The sequence below is a fragment of the Syngnathus leptorhynchus genome, chromosome 1 (genome assembly GCF_054491065.1).
Source record: "Syngnathus leptorhynchus isolate UIUO chromosome 1, UIUO_Slep, whole genome shotgun sequence".
In the NCBI taxonomy this organism is placed as follows: Eukaryota; Metazoa; Chordata; class Actinopteri; order Syngnathiformes; family Syngnathidae; genus Syngnathus; species Syngnathus leptorhynchus.
Window position 1 is genome coordinate 17,702,803 of NC_141195.1, and position 23,006 is coordinate 17,725,808.

Here is a 23,006-nt window from a genome sequence, read left to right on the forward strand (position 1 = left end):
CCAAAATGCTGTGCAATCTATTTAAGATACACAAGATGTAAAACAAAGTAAAATAACAATACAGAAGATAAAATACAATATTCAGATAGTCAGTATAGCGAGTATATGGACAAAAATGGATGGATGGTTGTGTTAAGAAAAGCAATACAATACTAATTACCACAGTAAGTAATAACAAAATAACACATACTTATATTTAGGACTGAACATATCAGGCTTGGAATGAATCAAACACACTTTTGGACTTCATTTTATTCACTATTCGTAACACATATGACTTTAATTGAAAAATATTTAAATACAAAAACCCTTATAAATATTCTTTTTTTTTTTGATAATGTCGTAAACAAAGTCAAAATCAGATTTACAGAATGGATTGAAGCAATGAGCAGAAACTCTTTTCATATGTTTGCGGTTTGCTGTTTCACAGACAGACAAAACAATTTGAAAGATTTCTCATGTGCAGAAGCGCAGGTGTCTTCTTTCAAAGCCAGATGCTTGGCCATTCATTGTAAAGAATCCCGGTCATCTTCTCTTCTGGAATTCATACATGAAAGACAAGGTCCATCGTCATACAAAAAAATAGTGTGTGCCAGTGGTTCTCAAAATTTGTTCACCTCTAAAAATACTTAGCTGTCCTTTTGTAATCACTGCCTTAATTCACTCACCTTCACACTGCCGACCATTTCCTCAAAGGACTTGAATGTAGAGGAGTGTCTGGGAAGAAAAAGTATATTTTGTTCACAAGTTTGTATTTCTGACAAAAAAAAAAAAAAAAAAGTACATTGACTCATATTTACCTCATAGATGGCACACTCATGGTGTGGCTCAACGTGCTGCTCATGACAAGACAACGACGAAATTAGACAGTGAAGCATTATCATTACACATTTAGTATAGATGGTCAAACTTACCGTGGTGGGCTTGGAAGGGGCAGAGCTCTGATTTGTTTGCAGCGTGAACACAAAAAGCAGATGCAAAAATGAGTAAGTCATTTTGTTTTACTTGACTTAAGTCAGACTTAATTAAGTAGCCAATTTTAGGATTTGACAAGTTGTAGCTAAAACTTGTGAAAGACTCGACTTGATATTCAGAAGACTTGATACGTGACATGACTTGTTTGCTTCTGGAAGAATGGTCCAATAAAAACACTCCTAAAGCACCAATATTGTGTCATCCGTGAGAGAGCAACATTGCACAACTTGCCAAGTCATGACTTGACTGGACTTGCTTAAAATTTAATGGGAAATTACAAAACATCTGTTTTTGCCACACTCATTTGGGACTCGCTTGAAACTTGAAGGTTAACTTGACACTTGCGCATACAGTATGTGACTAAATTCTTATCCCTGATTATTATTATGTGTGATTGTATTGCAAATTATTGCTGAGATAATTTTTTTTTATTTTTTTTTATTTGATAGTATTTTGAGTATTAGTAGAGTAGTATTTGAACATCTAACTCCTGCTCTACTTTCACAAGCCAATCTCTCAGTCCGACATCAGCATTTTTTTCCCTTTTTCTCCTGCTGCTGCTAGTTTAATACCTATTGTCAACAGTAAATATTTGAGGTGGAACTCCAGCGTCAGATGGAACAACACTGCCCCTGTTTGGTATTGCATTGCTGTGCATGGCTATCAAATAATGTCACATAGGGAAAAGAGGAACATGCTCTAACTTTCAAAACGTAATGAAGTATTTCTAATCACCTGATTATTAGGATATCGTTCTGATCAAACCCTGCCACTAAACATGTAATTTGGTTTGCACTCCTTTTGTCTGCAGAGTTGAAAAAGAACCCCTCAGAGACCATTTTGCCACGATTGTTGGCCCCCTACTGGTCTGTCCATATGCCTGGATGACTTTGCCAAAATGTGCCAGGTGGCATTCAGAAGTCAGTTCACTGACCTCATTGCTGAATGCAACAGCAAACAATGACCTGTTCTTTTCTTCACCGTGACATCCCATGTAAGTCATATGTACTGTACTTTCATGTGGCAGGTAGTGTAATTGAACCACTTATGAACAACAACAACACAATCATCTGTCATTGTGTTAATTGAACTGTGTCCAAAAAATGAGTGTCCTTGTATCTCAAATGAAATACTTTTGTGATTTTTTTTTCTCTCATCTGGACATGACCTGCATGCCGCTAATTATTTACAACCTTTATGAAAGTGTTCAATGGAGGGTACCTCATCTCCGCCAGCCTCCTGGTGATAACCACGCCCACATTGGACAATGCAGAAGAGGTCACATGACCAGCATGAGTGAGACCTTCCTTGGTCCTCATGCATCTACAGGCAGAAGGAAGTGGCAGGAATAGAAGCGGAACAAAAATTGTCCACTTGACACACACAAACATAACAGTAGGCCTGCACGTACGCTTTATGCCGGACCTCCCGCTAATACCACTGCTGCTTGTACTAATTCGGGTTGCAAGGCTATTAACAGAGCACCAATCCTATTGGACTCTGAAAATCCCATCACTTGTTCCATAGAGGAAACCTTAACGTGTGAGCACTTGACAACAACAACAGGGATTCCCATATACAATTATTTTTTTTCCAAGAAAAGCATGTGGAAGAAAACACTCACACGTTGGAGTTGTTGATGTCATCCAGAACTGCAGAAGCCGAGAGATATCTGTAAAGAAACTAACATGTTGACACATCCTAACACTAATTAGAGGGTATTTCCAGGTTATATAATCATGAGCGGATAGTGTATGAGTAGCGCACAAACGGTGATCCAATTGTTGAAAACATGCGATGAGTGTACTCACGGGGCGGAGGTCTGCACGTCCTGCCAGCCTTTGGACAGGCTCTCCTTGAGGCTAGTGAGAGGGCCCATACCCAGCTGCCTCCTGATATCTGCAGCGGACCTTTCTTTGGTCAGTAGCACCTGCCTGAGAGTCTGAATTTCCTCCTCCATCTAATCACAAAAATGCACCAAGATGGGTCAGTGTAGATGCGGCTAGTTTGACACTATTCTTTTACTGATAGGTTTAGGGTGGGGGTCATGAACCCAAAGGAGTATCTTCGGTTTTGGATGAAGAAGATAAAAAAACAAAAGTCATAGAGCTAAGTGGGGACTCACCTTGGCAAGTTCGAACCTCAGATTGTCCTTGTCCTCGTCACTTAACTCAGCAGGGGGACATCCATTCCCTGGCACGCTGCAGAAGAAACTCTGGGATGAAGTCTCGCCAAAACCTTTAGCAGAATTATAGAAAGTCTGAGTTGAAGCAATTTTGCGTGTCTGGCTATATATATATATATATATATATATGCTCTTGATTCAACATATTAACTCTGTGATTTCACCAGAAAGAATGAGCAGACCCCTCGCCATGATGTTTATTATGTGGTTTTAGTTTATCTGCAGCAACTGTATGCAAAAAGAGTAAAAATTTTATTTGTATTATATATATATATATATATATATATATATATATATATATATATATATATATATATATATATATATATATATAATTTATTATTTATTAATTTATATATGACTGAATAAAATTATATATATATATTTTATATATATATATATATATATAAAATAATATATATATATATATTGCTATTGTTTTAGTTTATATATATATATTAGTATATATAATATTAGTATTATATTAGTATATATATATATATATATATATATATATATATATATACTAATATAATACTAATATATATATATAAACTAAAACAATAGCAATATATATATATATTATTTTATATATATATATATATATAAAATATATATATATAATTTTATTCAGTCATATATAAATTAATAAATAATAAATTATATATATATATATATATATATATATATATATATATATATAATACAAATAAAATTTGTACTCTTTTTGCATACAGTTGCTGCAGATAAACTAAAACCACATAATAAACATCATGGCGAGGGGTCTGCTCATTCTTTCTGGTGAAATCACAGAGTTAATATGTTGAATCAAGAGCATTATATGGCTGCAAAGTTCAAAACAAACTTTAAAAATGGTTTGTTGGACAATAGGCTGCGGTCTTGTTTACGTTTCAGATGCATGTTATATTTTTAGTGTTTCCCAAGTTTTGAAATCTGTTGAGGGGCTCTTGGTGTGACTTTCTATAAGTTTAGTTGTGTATTGACGCTATAAATACACAATTAACTTTCCTTGATAGTGTGTAATGATGACACATTTCATCTGTATTTAATTGACATTTTTTTGCTTGTATTCCCTACATTTAGTTAGAGTACATTTTGGATGTACTTGCTGTGAAAAGTTTGACAACCACTAAGATAGATCCAATGCATACAGAGCTGTCTGCAGTTTGTCACTCAATGAGAGTTGTGGCTAGTGACTAATGCTACCAGTTGCACACAATGCACACAATGTTCGCTGAGGGCGATAGAAAAAAGATAAATGCAATATTAAATTTGTCATAAATTAGCATGTGTCAAAAGACATCAAATAAGACAAATGAATGAAGCGCTTTTTCTTACCCGGTCGGCTCATGGCTTCGGATGAGGCTCGACTGTGACTGTTTACATTGAATCAGCTCAAGTGAGATAGCAGGGTGAGATGCGCAACACGCTCACACGCACGGGAACACTTAAGGTATTAATGGCAATAGATTTAACACACCCACATGCGCCACACACGCACACTGACGTCATAATGAGGGAGATATAAGTAAGAAAAAAGTGGGAATCGCTAATGATGACTTGGCTGTATTGTGTGCCAAAACCGTGAGTTGAATTCCCGTATATGACGTGCGTACGCGTGCGTGAGTCCCGAAAGAAAAATTATCAATATGCAATGTCCATCAGAGGGTTACAATACTTTAAAAAAAATGTAAAGGTGAACATGTGATATTTTTTAAACCTGGCAATTTTGGGAATGTTGAAAATGTGAACTGTTGAATGTGCCTTTAAGAATGAATTGTGAAAAATGTACAGAAATGTTGTGAATTTTCCACAATCAGCGTGAATTAAAGTGAACAACTAAACTATCTTTTCTACTGATTTAAATGCACGTAGCATGCACAAAACAATGAAAGAATGAATTCCGTCCGAATGTTTCGGAACATTTATTCACCAACAGCAAATTGAGATCAGTGATCCAACATGTTTTCTTCCAGACACACGATAACCATGCTACAACATAAATGTTTCTTGTACTTTAAGTGTTTCTAGGCCGCCTGTATGCACAACCAACCTGAAGTCCATTATAAGTCTCCTCGCACAATTGAATGGTTACGATACAACACTGCACCAGTTAAAATGAATTTCCACCACAAAGTAGAACATAAATTAACTTCCGTGGATTTTTCATAAAACCAATTCACTATAGTTGCACTCAATACTGTTCTCTTTTGCCGGAGTCATTTTTCAATCACGGATCTGTTGTATTTTTTATTTACTTTTTTTTCCATTTCTTTGAGTGCATTCAACTTACAACATGTACAGTAGCATCTTCTCAATGGAAAAGCCATGGGACGGGCACTACAGTATGTTTCATCAAGGGGTTACTTACAGGAAACATCATACGAAACATCCATACTGTTAATAGCAGAGGTTGGACAGTCGCACGCAGCTCAGCGCTTGTAAACCATCGAAAACCGTATCGAGCCGAGTGGCAAATGGAAAACGTACAGTACCGTGCGGGATTTGCATATGTGTGGCCCATTCATGCAAATCCAAACGATGCAGTGTGCCAAAATGAAATTCTGGTGGAGATACCGGATCACTGACTATGCTCTGTGCGTGCCAGCTGAGCAGATTTAAAGGAGTAGAGGAGCAACAACTCTACTGACAACTAATCGATTATCAAATTAATTAACTATTTTGATCATCGATTAATCGTTTAGAGAACTTGCTTAACTGAAACTAGACCAAAATCTTGGAATTTCAGCCTCTCAATGGTAAATGTTTGTTTTCCTCCATGAAAACAGACTGATTATCAAAATAAGATATTTGCTAACCCATGCTTTTAGGATGGAAAACAAAGATCTATAATTTTGCTGATTTTCTGACAAATATAACAGACCAAATCAGAAACTGAATTATGACCTTCATTGTCAAATTGAGTCACTTTGGGTGGAATTGAAAGATTTTCTTTATCCGATTAATAGTTGCAGCCCTAAAAACAAATCAACAATGATCACAGATATCACACTTCCAAACACATGAACTTCAAAACAAAATGAACAATTATATTCCTCTCAAAACAAGATGAACAATTATATTCCTCTCAAAACAATTTAAAAAAAAAAAGAAGCGGTTGCGGCCATCGGAATTACCGCACAAGATAAATGTAATGTTCTTCCTGACACATGACCTTCCTTCAATCTTTCTGTAAAAAAAAAAAGACAGTCTGTTGATATGACAAGATTCCTCTCAGGCATAGAGGACAAAGTGACCCAAACACTGTGAAGCAACTATCAAATAAATGAGAGTGAATTCACGACGGCAGCCACATTTTTCCCGCTGCTTGACAATCGGTTTGTAAGCCCAATGCCACGGAGAGCCACAGCGCTCTCAAATTGCACTCCGTACTCTTGTAGACATATTGCACAGAGAGAGTCAAAATGTTGTCAGAGAGGAAATATGCTGCATGCTACACAACAACACACACAATGCAGGATTAGTGGGACGCAGGGAGGAATTAGAAAAAAAAATGAAAATATGATTTCTTGTCATACTCTGAGCAAATAAATAGGGAGTTTGGGGAGGGGGGGTGTAAGGGATGAGTAGTTCTTTTGATGGACCATGCTGACTAGTCCCTGTCCTCTGCATGGGCCTTCCTTGTGAAAGATGGATTCTTTCCCGTCATGGAGGTGGCGCAGGGGAGCAGGTGGGACCGAGGTGAGGAGGGACAGACGGACGAATGGGTGCGGCCGCTTAGTTGAAGCCGGTGTCGGTGTGGTAAGAGTAGTGGCCGTCCGACGTCAGCTGGGTGGTTTCTGTGGCTGTGGGCTGAAGCATGATGGGCTCGCCTCCCGCCTCTGCCGGAGACACCAAAAGAAGGGGCGGTGAAATGTTTGGGAACTCTTTTTTTTTTTTTTAAACATATAATTAACAAATACAACATGTATAGAACAAAAAACTAAAACTAATATTAAAACTACAAAAAAAATCAAGTAAATCAAATATTTTTGGGGGAAAGTACAAAGTAACAGACCCTTTCCCCCCAAAAACATAAAAAAACAAATTAAAATAACTGAAACTTTATTGAAAAACGCAATACAAAATGACAATTAACTATATTGAACAACCCCAAAATATTATAAACCTGGTTTCAATGCGGTGCAGATCCCAATGATTGTGAATCGATGATTATGTGTGTGTGTGTGTGTGTGTGTGTGTGTGTGTGTGTGTGGGGGGGGGGGGGGTTGCAGTAACAGGGTGAGATGTAATGTTATTACAAATATTATGGTTTCTCACTTTCATAATCTTGTGATGGTATTAAAGGAGAACTAGAGCTGTTTTTTTGGGTCTGGGACGATTGAGGATTGAGTGGTCTGGTCTGAGAAGTGAACACTGCCCTCTGCTGTCAACTTGCGGTGAGTAAATGCTATATTATTTCTTTTCATTTGTTTCTCAAGATTTGTAAAATAGCAGAAACAAAGCAGAAAGGCCTTAAAATGTGTGACTGCAGTGCCATTTTTGTTGCTGCAATTTGAAAGACAATCGACCGAAGATCATTGCTTTTAAATTTGCTGAAACACGTTTAAACGAGTTTTTGTTGTTGTTACAATAAAAGAATAAAACATTCCATCATCTAGAAACGAGTAATCTCTAATGTGACTATTTTACAAGCAATAATCATATTAAGTTACTTATCCTCGTCACTATGCATTGCTATTGCAGCTAGAATGAGTCACATGGACCCCTAGCGATTGGCAAGGGAAACTTGCAAATAATTGATGCTCATTATTATTATTTATCTGGAAAAAAGGTGATCAGGTAAAAAAAAAAAAAAGACATCAGGGACTGCAGGCTCTAGTTCAGTGGTCGGCAAATAGGGGCCCCCAGATAAAAAAAAAGGGCATACATTTGATGGGGTTGCTTTCAAACTAGGGTTAGGGTTTCCGACTAGGGTTTTAAAACATGGTTAGGGTTCCAAACTAGGTTTTAAAACTAGGGTTAGGGTTTCCAACGAGGGTTTCAAACTACTTTTAGGGTTTTATAAGATTAGGGTTTGGAACTAGGCTCCCACACTAGGGTTAGGGTTTCCGACTAGGGTTTCCGGCGAGTCTTGGGATCCCTAATTAGGGTTTCAAACTAGGGTTAGGGTTTCCGACTAGGGTTTTAAAACATGGTTAGGGTTCCAAACTAGGTCTTAAAACTAGGGTAAGGGTTTCCAACGAGGGTTTCAAACCACTTTTAGGGTTTCTAAGATTAGGGTTTCCAACTAGGCTCCCACACTAGGGTTAGGGTTTCCGACTAGGGTGTCCGGCGAGTCTCGGGATCCCTAATTAGGGTTTTAAACTAGGGTTAGGGTTTCCGACTAGGGTTTTAAAACATGGTTAGGGTTCTAAACTAGGTTTTAAAACTAGGGTTAGGGTTTCCAACGAGGGTTTCAAACTACTTTTAGGGTTTCGAAGATTAGGGTTTCCAACTAGGCTCCCACTCTAGGGTTAGGGTTTCCGACTAGGGTTTCCGGCGAGTCTTGGGATCCCTAATTAGGGTTTCAAACTAGGGTAAGGGTTTCCCATTAGGGTTTTAAAACATGGTTAGGGTTCCCAGCTAGGTTTTAAAACTAGGGTCAGGGTTTCCAGTCCTGGCTGGACACTACTTTTAGGGTTTTATGAGATTAGGGTTTCCAACTAGGCTCCCACACTAGGGTTAGGGTTTCCGACTAGGGTTTCCGGCGAGTCTTGGGATCCCTAATTAGGGTTTCAAACTAGGGTTAGGGTTTCCGAGTAGGGTTTTAAAACATGGTTAGGGTTCCAAACTAGGTTTTAAAACTAGGGTTAGGGTTTCCAACGAGGGTTTCAAACTACTTTTAGGGTTTCTAAGATTAGGGTTTCCAACTAGGCTCCCACACTAGGGTTAGGGTTTCCGACTAGGGTTTCCGGCGAGTCTTGGGATCCCTAATTAGGGTTTCAAACTAGGGTTAGGGTTTCCCATTAGGGTTTTAAAACATGGTTAGGGTTCCCAGCTAGGTTTTAAAACTAGGGTTAGGGTTTCCAGTCCTGGCTGGACACTACTTTTAGGGTTTTATAAGATTAGGGTTTCCAACTAGGCTCCCACACTAGGGTTAGGGTTTCCGACTAGGGTTTCCGGCGAGTCTTGGGATCCCTAATTAGGGTTTCAAACTAGGGTTAGGGTTTCCGACTAGGGTTTTAAAACATGGTTAGGGTTCCAAACTAGGTTTTAAAACTAGGGTTAGGGTTTCCAACGAGGGTTTCAAACTACTTTTAGGGTTTCTAAGATTAGGGTTTCCAACTAGGCTCCCACACTAGGGTTAGGGTTTCCGACTAGGGTTTCCGGCGAGTCTTGGGATCCCTAATTAGGGTTTCAAACTAGGGTTAGGGTTTTCGACTAGGGGTTTAAAACATGGTTAGGGTTCCAAACTAGGTTTTAAAACTAGGGTTAGGGTTTCCAACGAGGGTTTCAAACTACTTTTAGGGTTTTATAAGATTAGGGTTTCGAACTAGGCTCCCACACTAAGGTTAGGGTTTCCGACTAGGGTTTCCGGCGAGTCTTGGATCCCTAATTAGGGTTTCAAACTAGGGTTAGGGTTTCCGACTAGGGTTTTAAAACATGGTTAGGGTTCCAAACTAGGTTTTAAAACTAGGGTTAGGGTTTCCAACGAGGGTTTCAAACTACTTTTAGGGTTTCTAAGATTAGGGTTTCGAACTAGGCTCCCACACTAGGGTTAGGGTTTCCGACTAGGGTTTCCGGCGAGTCTTGGGATCCCTAATTAGGGTTTCAAACTAGGGTTAGGGGTTCCGACTAGGGTTTTAAAACATGGTTAGGGTTCCAAACTAGGTTTTAAAACTAGGGTTAGGGTTTCCAACGAGGGTTTCAAACTACTTTTAGGGTTTCTAAGATTAGGGTTTCCAACTAGGCTCCCACACTAGGGTTAGGGTTTTCGACTAGGGTTTCCGGCGAGTCTTGGGATCCCTAATTAGGGTTTCAAACTAGAGTTAGGGTTTCCGACTAGGGTTTTAAAACTTGGTTAGGGTTCCAAACTAGGTTTTAAAACTAGGGTTAGGGTTTCCAACGAGGGTTTCAAACTACTTTTAGGGTTTTATAAGATTAGGGTTTCCAACTAGGCTCCCACACTAGGGTTAGGGTTTCCGACTAGGGTTTCCGGCGAGTCTTGGGATCCCTAATTAGGGTTTCAAACTAGGGTTAGGGTTTCCGACTAGGGTTTTAAAACTTGGTTAGGGTTCCAAACTAGGTTTTAAAACTAGGGTTAGGGTTTCCAACGAGGGTTTCAAACTACTTTTAGGGTTTCTAAGATTAGGGTTTCCAACTAGGCTCCCACACTAGGGTTAGGGTTTCTGAATAGGGTTTCCGGCGAGTCTTGGGATCCCTAATTAGGGTTTCAAACTAGGGTTAGGGTTTCCGATTAGGGTTTTAAAACATGGTTAGGGTTCCCAGCTAGGTTTTAAAACTAGGGTTAGGGTTTCCAGTCCTGGCTGGACACTACTTTTAGGGTTTTATAAGATTAGGGTTTCGAACTAGGCTCCCACACTAGGGTTAGGGTTTTCGACTAGGGTTTCCGGCGAGTCTTGGATCCCTAATTAGGGTTTCAAACTAGGGTTAGGGTTTCCGACTAGGGTTTTAAAACTTGGTTAGGGTTCCAAACTAGGTTTTAAAACTAGGGTTAGGGTTTCCAACGAGGGTTTCAAACTACTTTTAGGGTTTCTAAGATTAGGGTTTCCAACTAGGCTCCCACACTAGGGTTAGGGTTTTCGACTAGGGTTTCCGGCGAGTCTTGGGATCCCTAATTAGGGTTTCAAACTAGGGTTAGGGTTTCCGACTAGGGTTTTAAAACTTGGTTAGGGTTCCAAACTAGGTTTTAAAACTAGGGTTAGGGTTTCCAACGAGGGTTTCAAACTACTTTTAGGGTTTTATAAGATTAGGGTTTCCAACTAGGCTCCCACACTAGGGTTAGGGTTTCCGACTAGGGTTTCCGGCGAGTCTTGGGATCCCTAATTAGGGTTTCAAACTAGGGTTAGGGTTTCCGACTAGGGTTTTAAAACTTGGTTAGGGTTCCAAACTAGGTTTTAAAACTAGGGTTAGGGTTTCCAACGAGGGTTTCAAACTACTTTTAGGGTTTCTAAGATTAGGGTTTCCAACTAGGCTCCCACACTAGGGTTAGGGTTTCTGACTAGGGTTTCCGGCGAGTCTTGGGATCCCTAATTAGGGTTTCAAACTAGGGTTAGGGTTTCCGATTAGGGTTTTAAAACATGGTTAGGGTTCCCAGCTAGGTTTTAAAACTAGGGTTAGGGTTTCCAGTCCTGGCTGGACACTACTTTTAGGGTTTTATAAGATTAGGGTTTCCAACTAGGCTCCCACACTAGGGTTAGGGTTTCCGACTAGGGTTTCCGGCGAGTCTTGGGATCCCTAATTAGGGTTTCAAACTAGGGTTAGGGTTTCCGACTAGGGTTTTAAAACTTGGTTAGGGTTCCAAACTAGGTTTTAAAACTAGGGTTAGGGTTTCCAACGATGGTTTCAAACTACTTTTAGGGTTTCTAGGATTAGGGTTTCGAACTAGGCTCCCACACTAGGGTTAGGGTTTCCGACGAGTCTTGGGATCCCTAATTAGGGTTTCAATCTAGGGTTAGGGTTTCTGATTAGGGTTTTAAAACATGGTTAGGGTTCCCAGCTAGGTTTTAAAACTAGGGTTAGGGTTTCCAGTCCTGGCTGGACGCTACTTTTAGGGTTTTATAAGATTAGGGTTTTGAACTAAGCTCCCACACTAGGGTTAGGGTTTCCGACTAGGGTTTCCGGCGAGTCTTGGGATCCCTAATTAGGGTTTCAAACTAGGGTTAGGGTTTCCAACTAGGGTTTTAAAACTTGGTTAGGGTTCCCAGCTAGGTTTTAAAACTAGGGTTAGGGTTTCCAGTCCTGGCTGGACACTACTTTTAGGGTTTTATAAGATTAGGGTTTCCAACTAGGCTCCCACACTAGGGTTAGGGTTTCCGACTAGGGTTTCCGGCGAGTCTTGGGATCCCTAATTAGGGTTTCAAACTAGGGTTAGGGTTTCCGATTAGGGTTTTAAAACATGGTTAGGGTTCCCAGCTAGGTTTTAAAACTAGGGTTAGGGTTTCCAGTCCTGGCTGGACACTACTTTTAGGGTTTTATAAGATTAAGGTTTTGAACTAGGCTCCCACACTAGGGTTAGGGTTTCCGACTAGGGTTTCCGGCGAGTCTTGGGATCCCTAATTAGGGTTTCAAACTAGGGTTAGGGTTTCCGACTAGGGTTTTAAAACTTGGTTAGGGTTCCAAACTAGGTTTTAAAACTAGGGTTAGGGTTTCCAACGAGGGTTTCAAACTACTTTTAGGGTTTCTAAGATTAGGGTTTCCAACTAGGCTCCCACACTAGGGTTAGGGTTTCCGACTAGGGTTTCCGGCGAGTCTTGGGATCCCTAATTAGGGTTTCAAACTAGGGTTAGGGTTTCCGATTAGGAATTTAAAACATGGTTAGGGTTCCCAGCTAGGTTTTAAAACTAGGGTTAGGGTTTCCAGTCCTGGCTGGACACTACTTTTAGGGTTTTATAAGATTAGGGTTTCCAACTAGGCTCCCACACTAGGGTTAGGGTTTCCGACTAGGGTTTCCGGCGAGTCTTGGGATCCCTAATTAGGGTTTCAAACTAGGGTTAGGGTTTCCGACTAGGGTTTTAAAACTTGGTTAGGGTTCCAAACTAGGTTTTAAAACTAGGGTTAGGGTTTCCAACGAGGGTTTCAAAGTACTTTTAGGGTTTCTAAGATTAGGGTTTCGAACTAGGCTCCCACACTAGGGTTAGGGTTTCCGACTAGGGTTTCCGGCGAGTCTTGGGATCCCTAATTAGGGTTTCAAACTAGGGTTAGGGTTTCCGATTAGGGTTTTAAAACATGGTTAGGGTTCCCAGCTAGGTTTTAAAACTAGGGTTAGGGTTTCCAGTCCTGGCTGGACACTACTTTTAGGGTTTTATAAGATTAAGGTTTTGAACTAGGCTCCCACACTAGGGTTAGGGTTTCCGACTAGGGTTTCCGGCGAGTCTTGGGATCCCTAATTAGGGTTTCAAACTAGGGTTAGGGTTTCCGACTAGGGTTTTAAAACTTGGTTAGGGTTCCAAACTAGGTTTTAAAACTAGGGTTAGGGTTTCCAACGAGGGTTTCAAACTACTTTTAGGGTTTCTAAGATTAGGGTTTCCAACTAGGCTCCCACACTAGGGTTAGGGTTTCCGACTAGGGTTTCCGGCGAGTCTTGGGATCCCTAATTAGGGTTTCAAACTAGGGTTAGGGTTTCCGATTAGGGTTTTAAAACATGGTTAGGGTTCCCAGCTAGGTTTTAAAACTAGGGTTAGGGTTTCCAGTCCTGGCTGGACACTACTTTTAGGGTTTTATAAGATTAGGGTTTCCAACTAGGCTCCCACACTAGGGTTAGGGTTTCCGACTAGGGTTTCCGGCGAGTCTTGGGATCCCTAATTAGGGTTTCAAACTAGGGTTAGGGTTTCCGACTAGGGTTTTAAAACTTGGTTAGGGTTCCAAACTAGGTTTTAAAACTAGGGTTAGGGTTTCCAACGAGGGTTTCAAAGTACTTTTAGGGTTTCTAAGATTAGGGTTTCCAACTAGGCTCCCACACTAGGGTTAGGGTTTCCGACTAGGGTTTCCGGCGAGTCTTGGGATCCCTAATTAGGGTTTCAAACTAGGGTTAGGGTTTCCGATTAGGGTTTTAAAACATGGTTAGGGTTCCCAGCTAGGTTTTAAAACTAGGGTTAGGGTTTCCAGTCCTGGCTGGACACTACTTTTAGGGTTTTATAAGATTAGGGTTTCCAACTAGGCTCCCACACTAGGGTTAGGGTTTCCAACTAGGGTTTCCGGCGAGTCTTGGGATCCCTAATTAGGGTTTCAAACTGGGGTTAGGGTTTCCGATTAGGGTTTTAAAACATGGTTAGGGTTCCCAGCTAGGTTTTAAAACTAGGGTTAGGGTTTCCAGTCCTGGCTGGACACTACTTTTAGGGTTTTATAAGATTAGGGTTTCCAACTAGGCTCCCACACTAGGGTTAGGGTTTCCGACTAGGGTTTCCGGCGAGTCTTGGGATCCCTAATTAGGGTTTCAAACTAGGGTTAGGGTTTCCGACTAGGGTTTTAAAACTTGGTTAGGGTTCCAAACTAGGTTTTAAAACTAGGGTTAGGGTTTCCAACGAGGGTTTCAAACTACTTTTAGGGTTTCTAAGATTAGGGTTTCCAACTAGGCTCCCACACTAGGGTTAGGGTTTCCGACTAGGGTTTTAAACCAAGGTTAGGGTTTCAAACTAGGTTTTAAAACTAGGGTTAGGGTTTCCAACGAGGGTTTCAAATTACTTTTAGGGTTTCTAAGATTAGAGTTTCTAACTAGTCTTTCAAACTAGGGTTAGGGTTTCCGACTAGGGTTTCCAACGAGTTTTAGGATCGCTAATTAGGGTTTCAAACCAGGGTTAGGGTTTTCAACTAGGGTTTTAAATCAAGGTTAGGTTTTCAAACCAGGTTTTAAAACTAGGCTTAGGGTTTCTAACGAGGGCTTCAAATTACTTTTAGGGTTTCTAAGATTGGGGTTTCTAACTAGGCCAGTGGTCGGCAAATAGGGGCACGCGGGCCAATTTTGGCCAGTCATCTACTCTGTCTGGCCCGCGAGGTGACGTTAATATGATGTTTTAAAAAAACAAAACAAAAGAAACAAAAAAATTTTAAAAAAATTTCAACCCCATATTTTTTTTAAAGAAAAAAAGGGCATACATTTAATGGGGTTGTGGTATGCCATACAAGAATCCCATTAATTTCGAAACATTTATTGAGGTATGATAGTCCTTAGTGACAACAACAGGTGGAACATCCTGTTTCAGTTATCCATGACGCACAGGTCAGAACGGTATTGACACGAGAGTGCGCGTAATCTTATGCAAAAAAAAAAACAACAAAGTTCCTCCTCCAGTGGGCAAGGTACAAAATAGTCTCTATTTTGTTACATTAACAACATAACAAGGTCTGTTCAAATGGAATTAAATGAGATGCATTTTAAAAGTAAGATGATGTTTATACAAAACGTTAAAAGGTGCGCGTTGTTCTTACCTCTCTCGTCAGATTGCAACTGGGCTTCCAGGTCCTCCGGGGACACGTAAAAATCTTGTTCCTGGCCCTCCCGAGGCCGAGGTTTACATTTTCCGCAGCAGCAGTTGCAGCAGCAGCACAGGCAGCAGCAGAAGTAGCAGCCAGTGGCCAGGCCGCAAAACACAAACAGCGCCTGCAAAAGAGCTCCAGTTTGATGGCCGGCGCATACGCGTGCACACCAAAGAAAAGAAAATATAGAAAAGAAAATGTTTGCTTTGCACTCGAGCATACCTTTGCCCACCAGCTGGAAAGGACAAAATAAGTGTTGACGTTCTCTTCTCCAAACTGCTCAGCCACGTACAGTCCCAGTGAGCCGTATTTATCGTAAATGTTGCGCTTCGTGGGATCATTGAGAATGGCGTGGGCATTGTTTATCTCCTTGAATTTATCTGCCGCTTCGGGATTGTCAGGATTCTTGTCAGGGTGAAACTTCAAAGCCAGTTTCCTGTAAGGAACGCAACCACATCATACATCTATCCAATTTGAAAATTATTATTATTTTTTATTTTTTTTATTTGCTCTCACCTGTAGGATCGCTTGATATCATCATTTGTGGCAAGTTTTTCCACTCCAAGCACTTGGTATAGAGACTCACCAGCAGTGGACAGAGAGCGCTGCCTCTGATGCTCAGCCATGATGCCTCACGTCCACAGGCTGGAAACACACACACACGCAAACAACGATATGTTGTAAATCATGTATATGATATGGTCACATGCGAGCTGGATCCTATCCCGGTTGACTTGAGGCAAGAGACAATAGACCAGTGATTCCCAATCGTTGAGCCATTAGAGTCCAACAGGTGTACCATGGAAAATGATCCAATTATAATCCATTGATCTGAAGATTCGAATAAACTACAAGTAATGTCTGTCTTAATAATGTCTATCCTTGTTCCACTACCTGTGCCAGCAAATATATGGCAATAGGGAGGACAATTACATTTTCTCTCACTAGATGGATGAAGGTCCAATCATTCTACCTGTTGCCATTTATACAACAGTAGTTTTACAGTGCGACAAGATTTTACAGTTAGTAGGTAGTAGATACGGTAAATTTGTGAGATAAAAAATGTGTCTAGATTAACATTTTTTTCAGTGTACAGCAAGCAGATCGTTTTTGTGACATTCTCATTGGTGCAGTTCTCTCTCCATTGTTCCATGTTCCATTGCAGACTCATGTAATCATTTTTCAACTGAACACATACAACATTTTATTGCACTCATGTATCCATTTGCATGTGAATGCAGAAAAAAAACAGAAGGTCCTAAATTTAGAATCATTTCACACATTTCACACCCCCGAACATACATTGCAATGTGTCTACGGAACTGTGGGTTACACAAGTGCAGGTCAATGGTCGAGCCTTATTTGATAGTCTACCACCATTAGTTAGAATGACTTGTAATCCCACCACAACCGCGAATTAGAATGAATTGTAATCCCTCAACAGGTGGTCAAGGCTAGACACAGCCACCTTAAATCGCACTTTAAACCGCTAAAGCACATTGCTACACGAGCTACCAATGACCACAAGGTCCAAGAACTAACAACTAACCAACAACTAATCGATTGTCTAATTATTTACATTAACCACTGTTTATCTTAATAACAATTTTGAGAAATGATATTGTCATTTTTCTATTTAATTTGTAGTAGGAAGAAAAAACAAGTGCTACAATCTTCACGATGCATTGCAGGCCATTTTAGGAGACGATAGTACTTGGGTAGGAAACTCTGATTCAAATGATTAGCTCATCAGCAAGCTCTGAAGAAGCTTGATACCGTTAGAGGGATGTGATGATAGGCTAGACCCTCTTTAGAAGACCAATAATGAAGACAGGGAGTGTTGCAAATCAAGTGAGTCAGGTGAGCAATTAATCAAATACAACAGATCATGGACCAAGAACAGACATGAATTCAGGGCAGCAAAATAAATATGCCCTTGATGCAAGCATCGCAAGGTGCAAGTACCACCTAAGGTCACGAAGGAGGTGCATCTAATGTTATGACACAACATCACGTTAGGTCTGTTACTGTAACTACGCGGTATCCAAATCCCACCAAAACAAAGGGACTTCTAGGCAGATGTTGCCTCGTGCTCTATTTTTTGGCAGGTAAAAAGAAGCTGCCCATCAAGCTCCACCATCACCACGACCCAAAAGGGTTCTTCTTGTTGGGTGATTTTCACACTGACCATTTTGATACTTTTAAAAACATAATGATTACAATCCTATTCTTTTTGAACACTTGATGCTTATAATAATAAATATAATATATCAGTTATGTAGCATATTTATTTATTCATACATACAGTGATGTACTGCATTATGAAGTCAAAACTTTGGATATGGCCAACTTTGGTGGCTCTTGAAGACTTGTAGATGAATAATACTTTCCACAGTTGCTTAGTTGCGTCCTCTTGCCTTAGGCCTCTGTCAATCACCTGTCCTGCACCAGACTGAAGACTTGTGTTACCAGATGCAGAAGTGGATTGTGTTTCACCCATATTATCCACCAACAAAATTTTGGCAAGGAAAATGTTGAGAGGTTCATAACTCTAGGAAATCATAAGCCACATAGGCTGCTGGGCAGAAAAAAAGTTCATCTTCAAACCAAAGGTATAACTCGGTTCCTCAGTGCAGTGGTCACCAAGCAGCTCATGGAACATTTGAGGCCGCCAGCGCAGATACTGGGATTTTTATTATTATTATTATTATTTTTTTTTTAATCAGAATATATAGATCCATAGGTTTCCAAGTTTTCGAGATGAAATGGTGCTGACTATAGGGCAGCAGCTGGCCCTGTTCTGCCTTGCGCTGTTCGGCCAAGCTCTGCAGAGTCAAAGGGGACCAGTGGTGGATTTATGACACACTCCCGCAGTGCATTTCTTATAATCACTCGTCCACTCGCATTCGAACACGCTTCACCTGTTCCAACGGCCTCCTGGTCGGCATTACTTCAACATAAAACAGACGACGGATTACGAAAAATAAGCAGTCATCTCGCAACAAACGGCACAGGCCGCATTCAAGCAGCTTTGTCAAGACGGCAACAAAAACCCGACAGATTGCGATCAAAATGTCAACGAGTGGGATTAAACGTCGCAAGGAATAATAATCTCCGCGCATCATCATCATCATCGTCATCATTATCATCAGCAGCAGCATCCATGTTGGTTCATCCGGGCCTCCTGAGGATGCGAGGCACGGCCGTTGATTTTGCGAAGGGCGCGCGCCGTCGTGTGGAGGCAAAGGCAAAAAGGTCGAAACGGAAAGAAAGAAGACTCACCTTCCACGAAACCAAAGTGCGAGAAGGACAACCAGCGGTGGTCGGGTATCGACGAAGGAAGTACGGACGGCGTCTCGTGACTATGGCTGCATCTCTAAGCTGATCCTCAGTGAGTGTGTGCGGCTCCGATTCCAACCATGGACAGCTGCAGCAGGACGTTGGCCCCGCCCCTTACGTTGAACGACGTAACGTGCGCGCTCACGGTGAACGATGCGGGAGGCGGAAGCGCGCGCGTAGAGAGACGTGACATTAACTGTACTGAAGTTTAACAGTAGTCTTAATACGCAACTCAACTTTATTTGTAGATCACTTAAAATGAACTTATTCAGATCACTTTGATTACTTTATGTGACCATAAAATGACACGGGATTAACAACCTGTGACTAGTTTTATCAAATAGGTGAGATTTTCCAGTGACTAATGCAGAATTAAGCTCCCCAAAGGTCCAAGAATAGGCACATTTACTGCAAATATTCACGGATTGGCCTATGATTATAATTATAATTACATTATAATAATCATTATTATGATCAAAGTTAAACAACATAAAGCTAAGACGACATAAGATGAGAAATAAAAAAATAAAAAAAGCTACCTAAGCTTGTTCCTGAATTGTCAACCAACAGGCCATCTGGGAAACTAGGGAAAGGAGTCATCACTAGTTTTCAGGTTTACGAATTATTGAGTATACCTTCAAACTAAAAATGTCATAATTTCTTGGCCAGATTACTTTTCACCCATTTTATAGATATATTCGTAAGTGTATTTTTATATTTTCTATTTTTAATTTCTCTAATCAATTATCGTTGCTTGTGGTAACATGTCAACAATGAATGTTTTTTTTTTTAACGAGAACGCCACACGTTGCCTTGCCTCGGCAACCGTGACGTCATGGTGTCCACCAATGGCTGAGCTCGCGGCAATGACGTAGGTTCCTATCGCGAGGATAGCACATTAGCTTGTTTCACTAGCAGGCCGCCGGCGAAAGCTTCATTTAGCCCGCTCTTGTGCATTACATATGTTTTTCTTTCGGAGAAACTAACCACTTGACACCTCCCTCGCGTCTACAAAAAAGGAAATAAACACCGGAGCTCGCGTTGGACGGTAGGTTCCCGGGTAAAAGCGAGCTAACTAGCCGGGATGTCTGCCTTGGTTGAAGAAATGAGGAAATGGATTTGTTTTGGGATACGCGCTGGACGTTTACACCAGTTCAGCAATCGAAATATTTCACCAACCTTCAAAATTCGTTTTATCTCGTCATCATTGCTCATTTGTTATTTCCCTTCTTGTATTCTTTCTCCTCCGCTGTCCGTTCAGTGATGCTGTAGGTACTTGAAGCGGCCAAACTGTCAGTCTCGCTCCCGGTTTGATGATGAGTTATGCTGAAAAACCTGAAGACATCACAAAAGACGAGTGGATGGACAAATTGAACAACGTGCACATTCAGAGAGCGGACATGAACCGGCTCATTATGAACTACCTGGTGACGGGTGAGACTCCTCAAAACACTATGGAGTGAAAGCACAAAAGATAACCAATATGTTTTACAAAAGGTGCTCTTGTGTTCAAGAGGGATTCAAAGAGGCGGCCGAAAAGTTCCGGATGGAATCTGGTATCGAGCCCAGTGTGGACTTGGACTCTCTGGATGAAAGGATAAAGATCCGAGAGATGATCCTGAAGGGACAGATCCAGAAAGCCATCGCACTCATCAACAGCCTTCACCCAGAGCTGCTGGACACAAACAGATACTTGTACTTTCACCTGCAGGTACATTTGCATGCCACACAATGACCGAGAGAAGAAGCCACTGCCGCCGAACTGCTGTTGACCGATGCCGTGCGTCCACAATTTCTGTCAGGCCTTCTTCATGCCTTCTTCTACACGGCTAACTAGGAATTGAAATTTAGCACAGGCAAACTAAAATCTGAACTATTCTACATTACCTAGCTTTATTTCATCACTCCTTTTTATCACATTCTTCTGGTGCAGCAGCAGCATTTGATCGAGCTCATCCGGCTAAGGGAGACGGAGTCGGCACTGGAGTTTGCCCAGACGCAGTTGGCTGAACAGGGGGAAGAGAGCCGCGAGTGTCTCACAGAGATGGAGAGAACTCTCGCCTTGTTGGCCTTTGACAACCCAGAAGAGTCTCCCTTCGGGGACCTGCTCAACATGATGCAGCGGCAAAAGGTACTCACGTTGGCTCCCTTGACCAAAAATGCTTTTTTTTTAACTACTTCCACATACTTATGACGGTAAATAAATTCAGCAATACACGTAGATGTATAAATACTAGCACTGTCCACGAATAAGTCGTAATCGGTTCGATTGGGCATAGCATATTGATTTATAATTTTGCAGACTCTGATGAGATGTGTGACATCACCGGAGCTGCCATTTTGTTTGCACCTCAACTGTTAGCACAGTGAGCGTACACAAAGATCATTTGGTATGAGAATATTTGTTCCTGCATAGGTGTGGAGTGAGGTGAATCAAGCTGTACTGGACCACGAAAACAGGGAGTCCACTCCTAAATTGGCCAAACTCCTCAAGTTACTGCTGTGGGCGCAGAACGAGTTGGACCAGAAGAAAGTGAAATACCCAAAAATGACTGACTTGAGTACGGGAACCATCGAGGACCCCAAGTGAACCCATCCGCAAAACTTTGACGTCTTTTACGGGCTCCTTAATTTATGATCAACCACGTGGCTGTTGCAACTGGATAGTGTGCTAAACTAGATTTTTGGTAACGTTTCTTGGCTGAACTTGGTCCTTGTGACTGTTGCATTCAAGCCATACAAGTTACCATGGAGATATGCAGTGGGGCCTTGAAATAAGAGTAACCCAGCAGAATATAATTTTTTTTGCCTTGACTTGTGAGTAAAATTTTCAGTGGGGGAAGATGAGTTGTCTTGAGGGTAGATACAACATGAATTAGTCTTATCTCAAGGCACCAGTGTATTTTTAAATTGTTGTTACTGTTTTCCGTGACATTTGATTTAAAACTTAATTTAAGCATTATAGAGCTGTAGGTACTGCTGTAGTTACTGCATTAATTGTTCCTAAAATAAAACGGAATCAATTTAAAAACACGAATCTGGTATTGACCTGGTTTCCATGGTAACAAGTTGCTTGTTTTGCAAAAAGTCATGGCCACGTTCAACTAGAATCGCCAAAAGTGGCTTACCCTGCTATTTAGATTTGTGCGACAGCGTATATATTGTAAGTGTAAAAAAAATAATAATAACTATAATGCTGAATTTGTTTTTCATCATCAATAAGAGATGAGATTGTAAATTGCTGTACTATTTACAAAGTAACATTTAAATACAGACGCTGGGTTTTTAGACTAATGTTGACGTCAACAAATACAAGTTGCTATTTTATACATTTCTCAAAGGCCTTGAGTCTGTAGTATTTATTGTGTCAGTTGTCTGCATCGCTGGAAAGGGATTCGATTGGCGCGAAACTGAGCAGCCTGAAAGAACAGGAAATGGGTGAAAAGTGTGTATGTTTAAACCAGGGATGTCTTTGGAACCGTGGAACTAGTTTGACAAGCCCTGAATTAAACAGATGAGCAAAGATATTTTAGACTGAGCCTGCGTGCGTGGAATCAAAGTGTATTTATAAATATAGAAAGTCTAACTGAATATTCGTGACTCATTGTTTTAACTGTGTTTCCGTTGAATGTGATTTATGGAAAGTTTTGGTTATCTGTAACAATCAACTGTAATATTTCCAGTCTATGTGCTCCCCCAACCTACTTTTCCTTTTTTTTTTTTTTTACTGCATGCACATGTCTTTTATTCAACATAGGCACTTGTGTTTTGTTTTTTTTGGTTTGGTTTGTTTACTTTTAAGGAAGCCAGACTTGCTGCTAGTTGTCCATCCTTGAAGTTTTTGACCACATTTTGACTTTTTGCAGAGACTTGCTCTGACATTTGCGAGACATCAGATGCTCACATCCCTTTTATTAATCGACATTTCTAAAAGCAGATTTGCAAATAAACGTAACTTTTGCGAAGTATTTCTCTCTCTTTTTTTGTTGTTGTACTGAGCTTTCTTTTGTATTTAGCTTTTTTTCTGTCAAAATGCTGATTTGGTTTGAATGACCATTTCAACTTTTGGACCAAAAATGTTCTCTTCAGGTCACATTGTTGTGATAAGGGTGTAAGACTGAGTGATTGATTGCAAACACAGTAACAATTCATCATTCCCTAATCCCAAAAACAACCAACCAACAGGATTAACATCTAATTATTAAAATAGCTGTCTCTTAAATTGATAATTGTTTAGTTTTTGATGAATGGATGAATTGTTGCACCTTGAGGTGAGAGTAACTGTATCTTGATATATGAGTATAATTCTAGTCGAATTAGTAGTGTA

The 23,006-nt window shown here is 40.6% G+C and overlaps 3 protein-coding genes across 5 annotated transcripts; 1 reads left to right on the plus strand and 2 right to left on the minus strand.

The window, feature by feature from the left end:
- Positions 1–3: 3 nt before the first annotated feature.
- LOC147062419 (tumor protein D54-like) lies at positions 4–4,735 on the minus strand. Its single transcript, XM_085916098.1, has 9 exons — positions 4,520–4,735; positions 3,101–3,213; positions 2,787–2,935; positions 2,600–2,647; positions 2,197–2,298; positions 915–941; positions 801–836; positions 669–717; positions 4–537 (listed from the first exon to the last, which is right to left on the minus strand). The coding sequence occupies exons 1-9, from the start codon at positions 4,530–4,532 to the stop codon at positions 526–528; spliced, it is 549 nt and encodes a 182-aa protein (XP_085772224.1). The 5' UTR covers positions 4,533–4,735; the 3' UTR covers positions 4–525.
- Positions 4,736–6,285: 1,550 nt separating this feature from the next.
- dnajc5aa (DnaJ (Hsp40) homolog, subfamily C, member 5aa) lies at positions 6,286–20,073 on the minus strand. 2 transcript variants are annotated; one of them, XM_085916086.1, is made up of 5 exons: positions 19,859–20,073; positions 15,857–15,985; positions 15,563–15,776; positions 15,293–15,464; positions 6,286–7,023 (listed from the first exon to the last, which is right to left on the minus strand). In XM_085916086.1, the coding sequence occupies exons 2-5, from the start codon at positions 15,964–15,966 to the stop codon at positions 6,920–6,922; spliced, it is 600 nt and encodes a 199-aa protein (XP_085772212.1). In that variant the 5' UTR covers positions 15,967–15,985; positions 19,859–20,073; the 3' UTR covers positions 6,286–6,919. The 2 variants fall into 2 exon arrangements, with proteins under 2 accessions (XP_085772212.1, XP_085772202.1); XM_085916076.1 differs by lacking the exon at positions 19,859–20,073 and adding an exon at positions 18,623–18,767.
- Positions 19,442–22,639, plus strand: LOC147062421 (glucose-induced degradation protein 8-B homolog). 2 transcript variants are annotated; one of them, XM_085916064.1, is made up of 5 exons: positions 19,442–19,550; positions 19,941–20,113; positions 20,194–20,390; positions 20,613–20,810; positions 21,096–22,639. In XM_085916064.1, the coding sequence occupies exons 2-5, from the start codon at positions 19,993–19,995 to the stop codon at positions 21,267–21,269; spliced, it is 690 nt and encodes a 229-aa protein (XP_085772190.1). In that variant the 5' UTR covers positions 19,442–19,550; positions 19,941–19,992; the 3' UTR covers positions 21,270–22,639. The 2 variants fall into 2 exon arrangements, with proteins under 2 accessions (XP_085772190.1, XP_085772181.1); XM_085916055.1 differs by lacking the exon at positions 19,442–19,550 and adding an exon at positions 19,557–19,727.
- Positions 22,640–23,006: the final 367 nt, after the last annotated feature.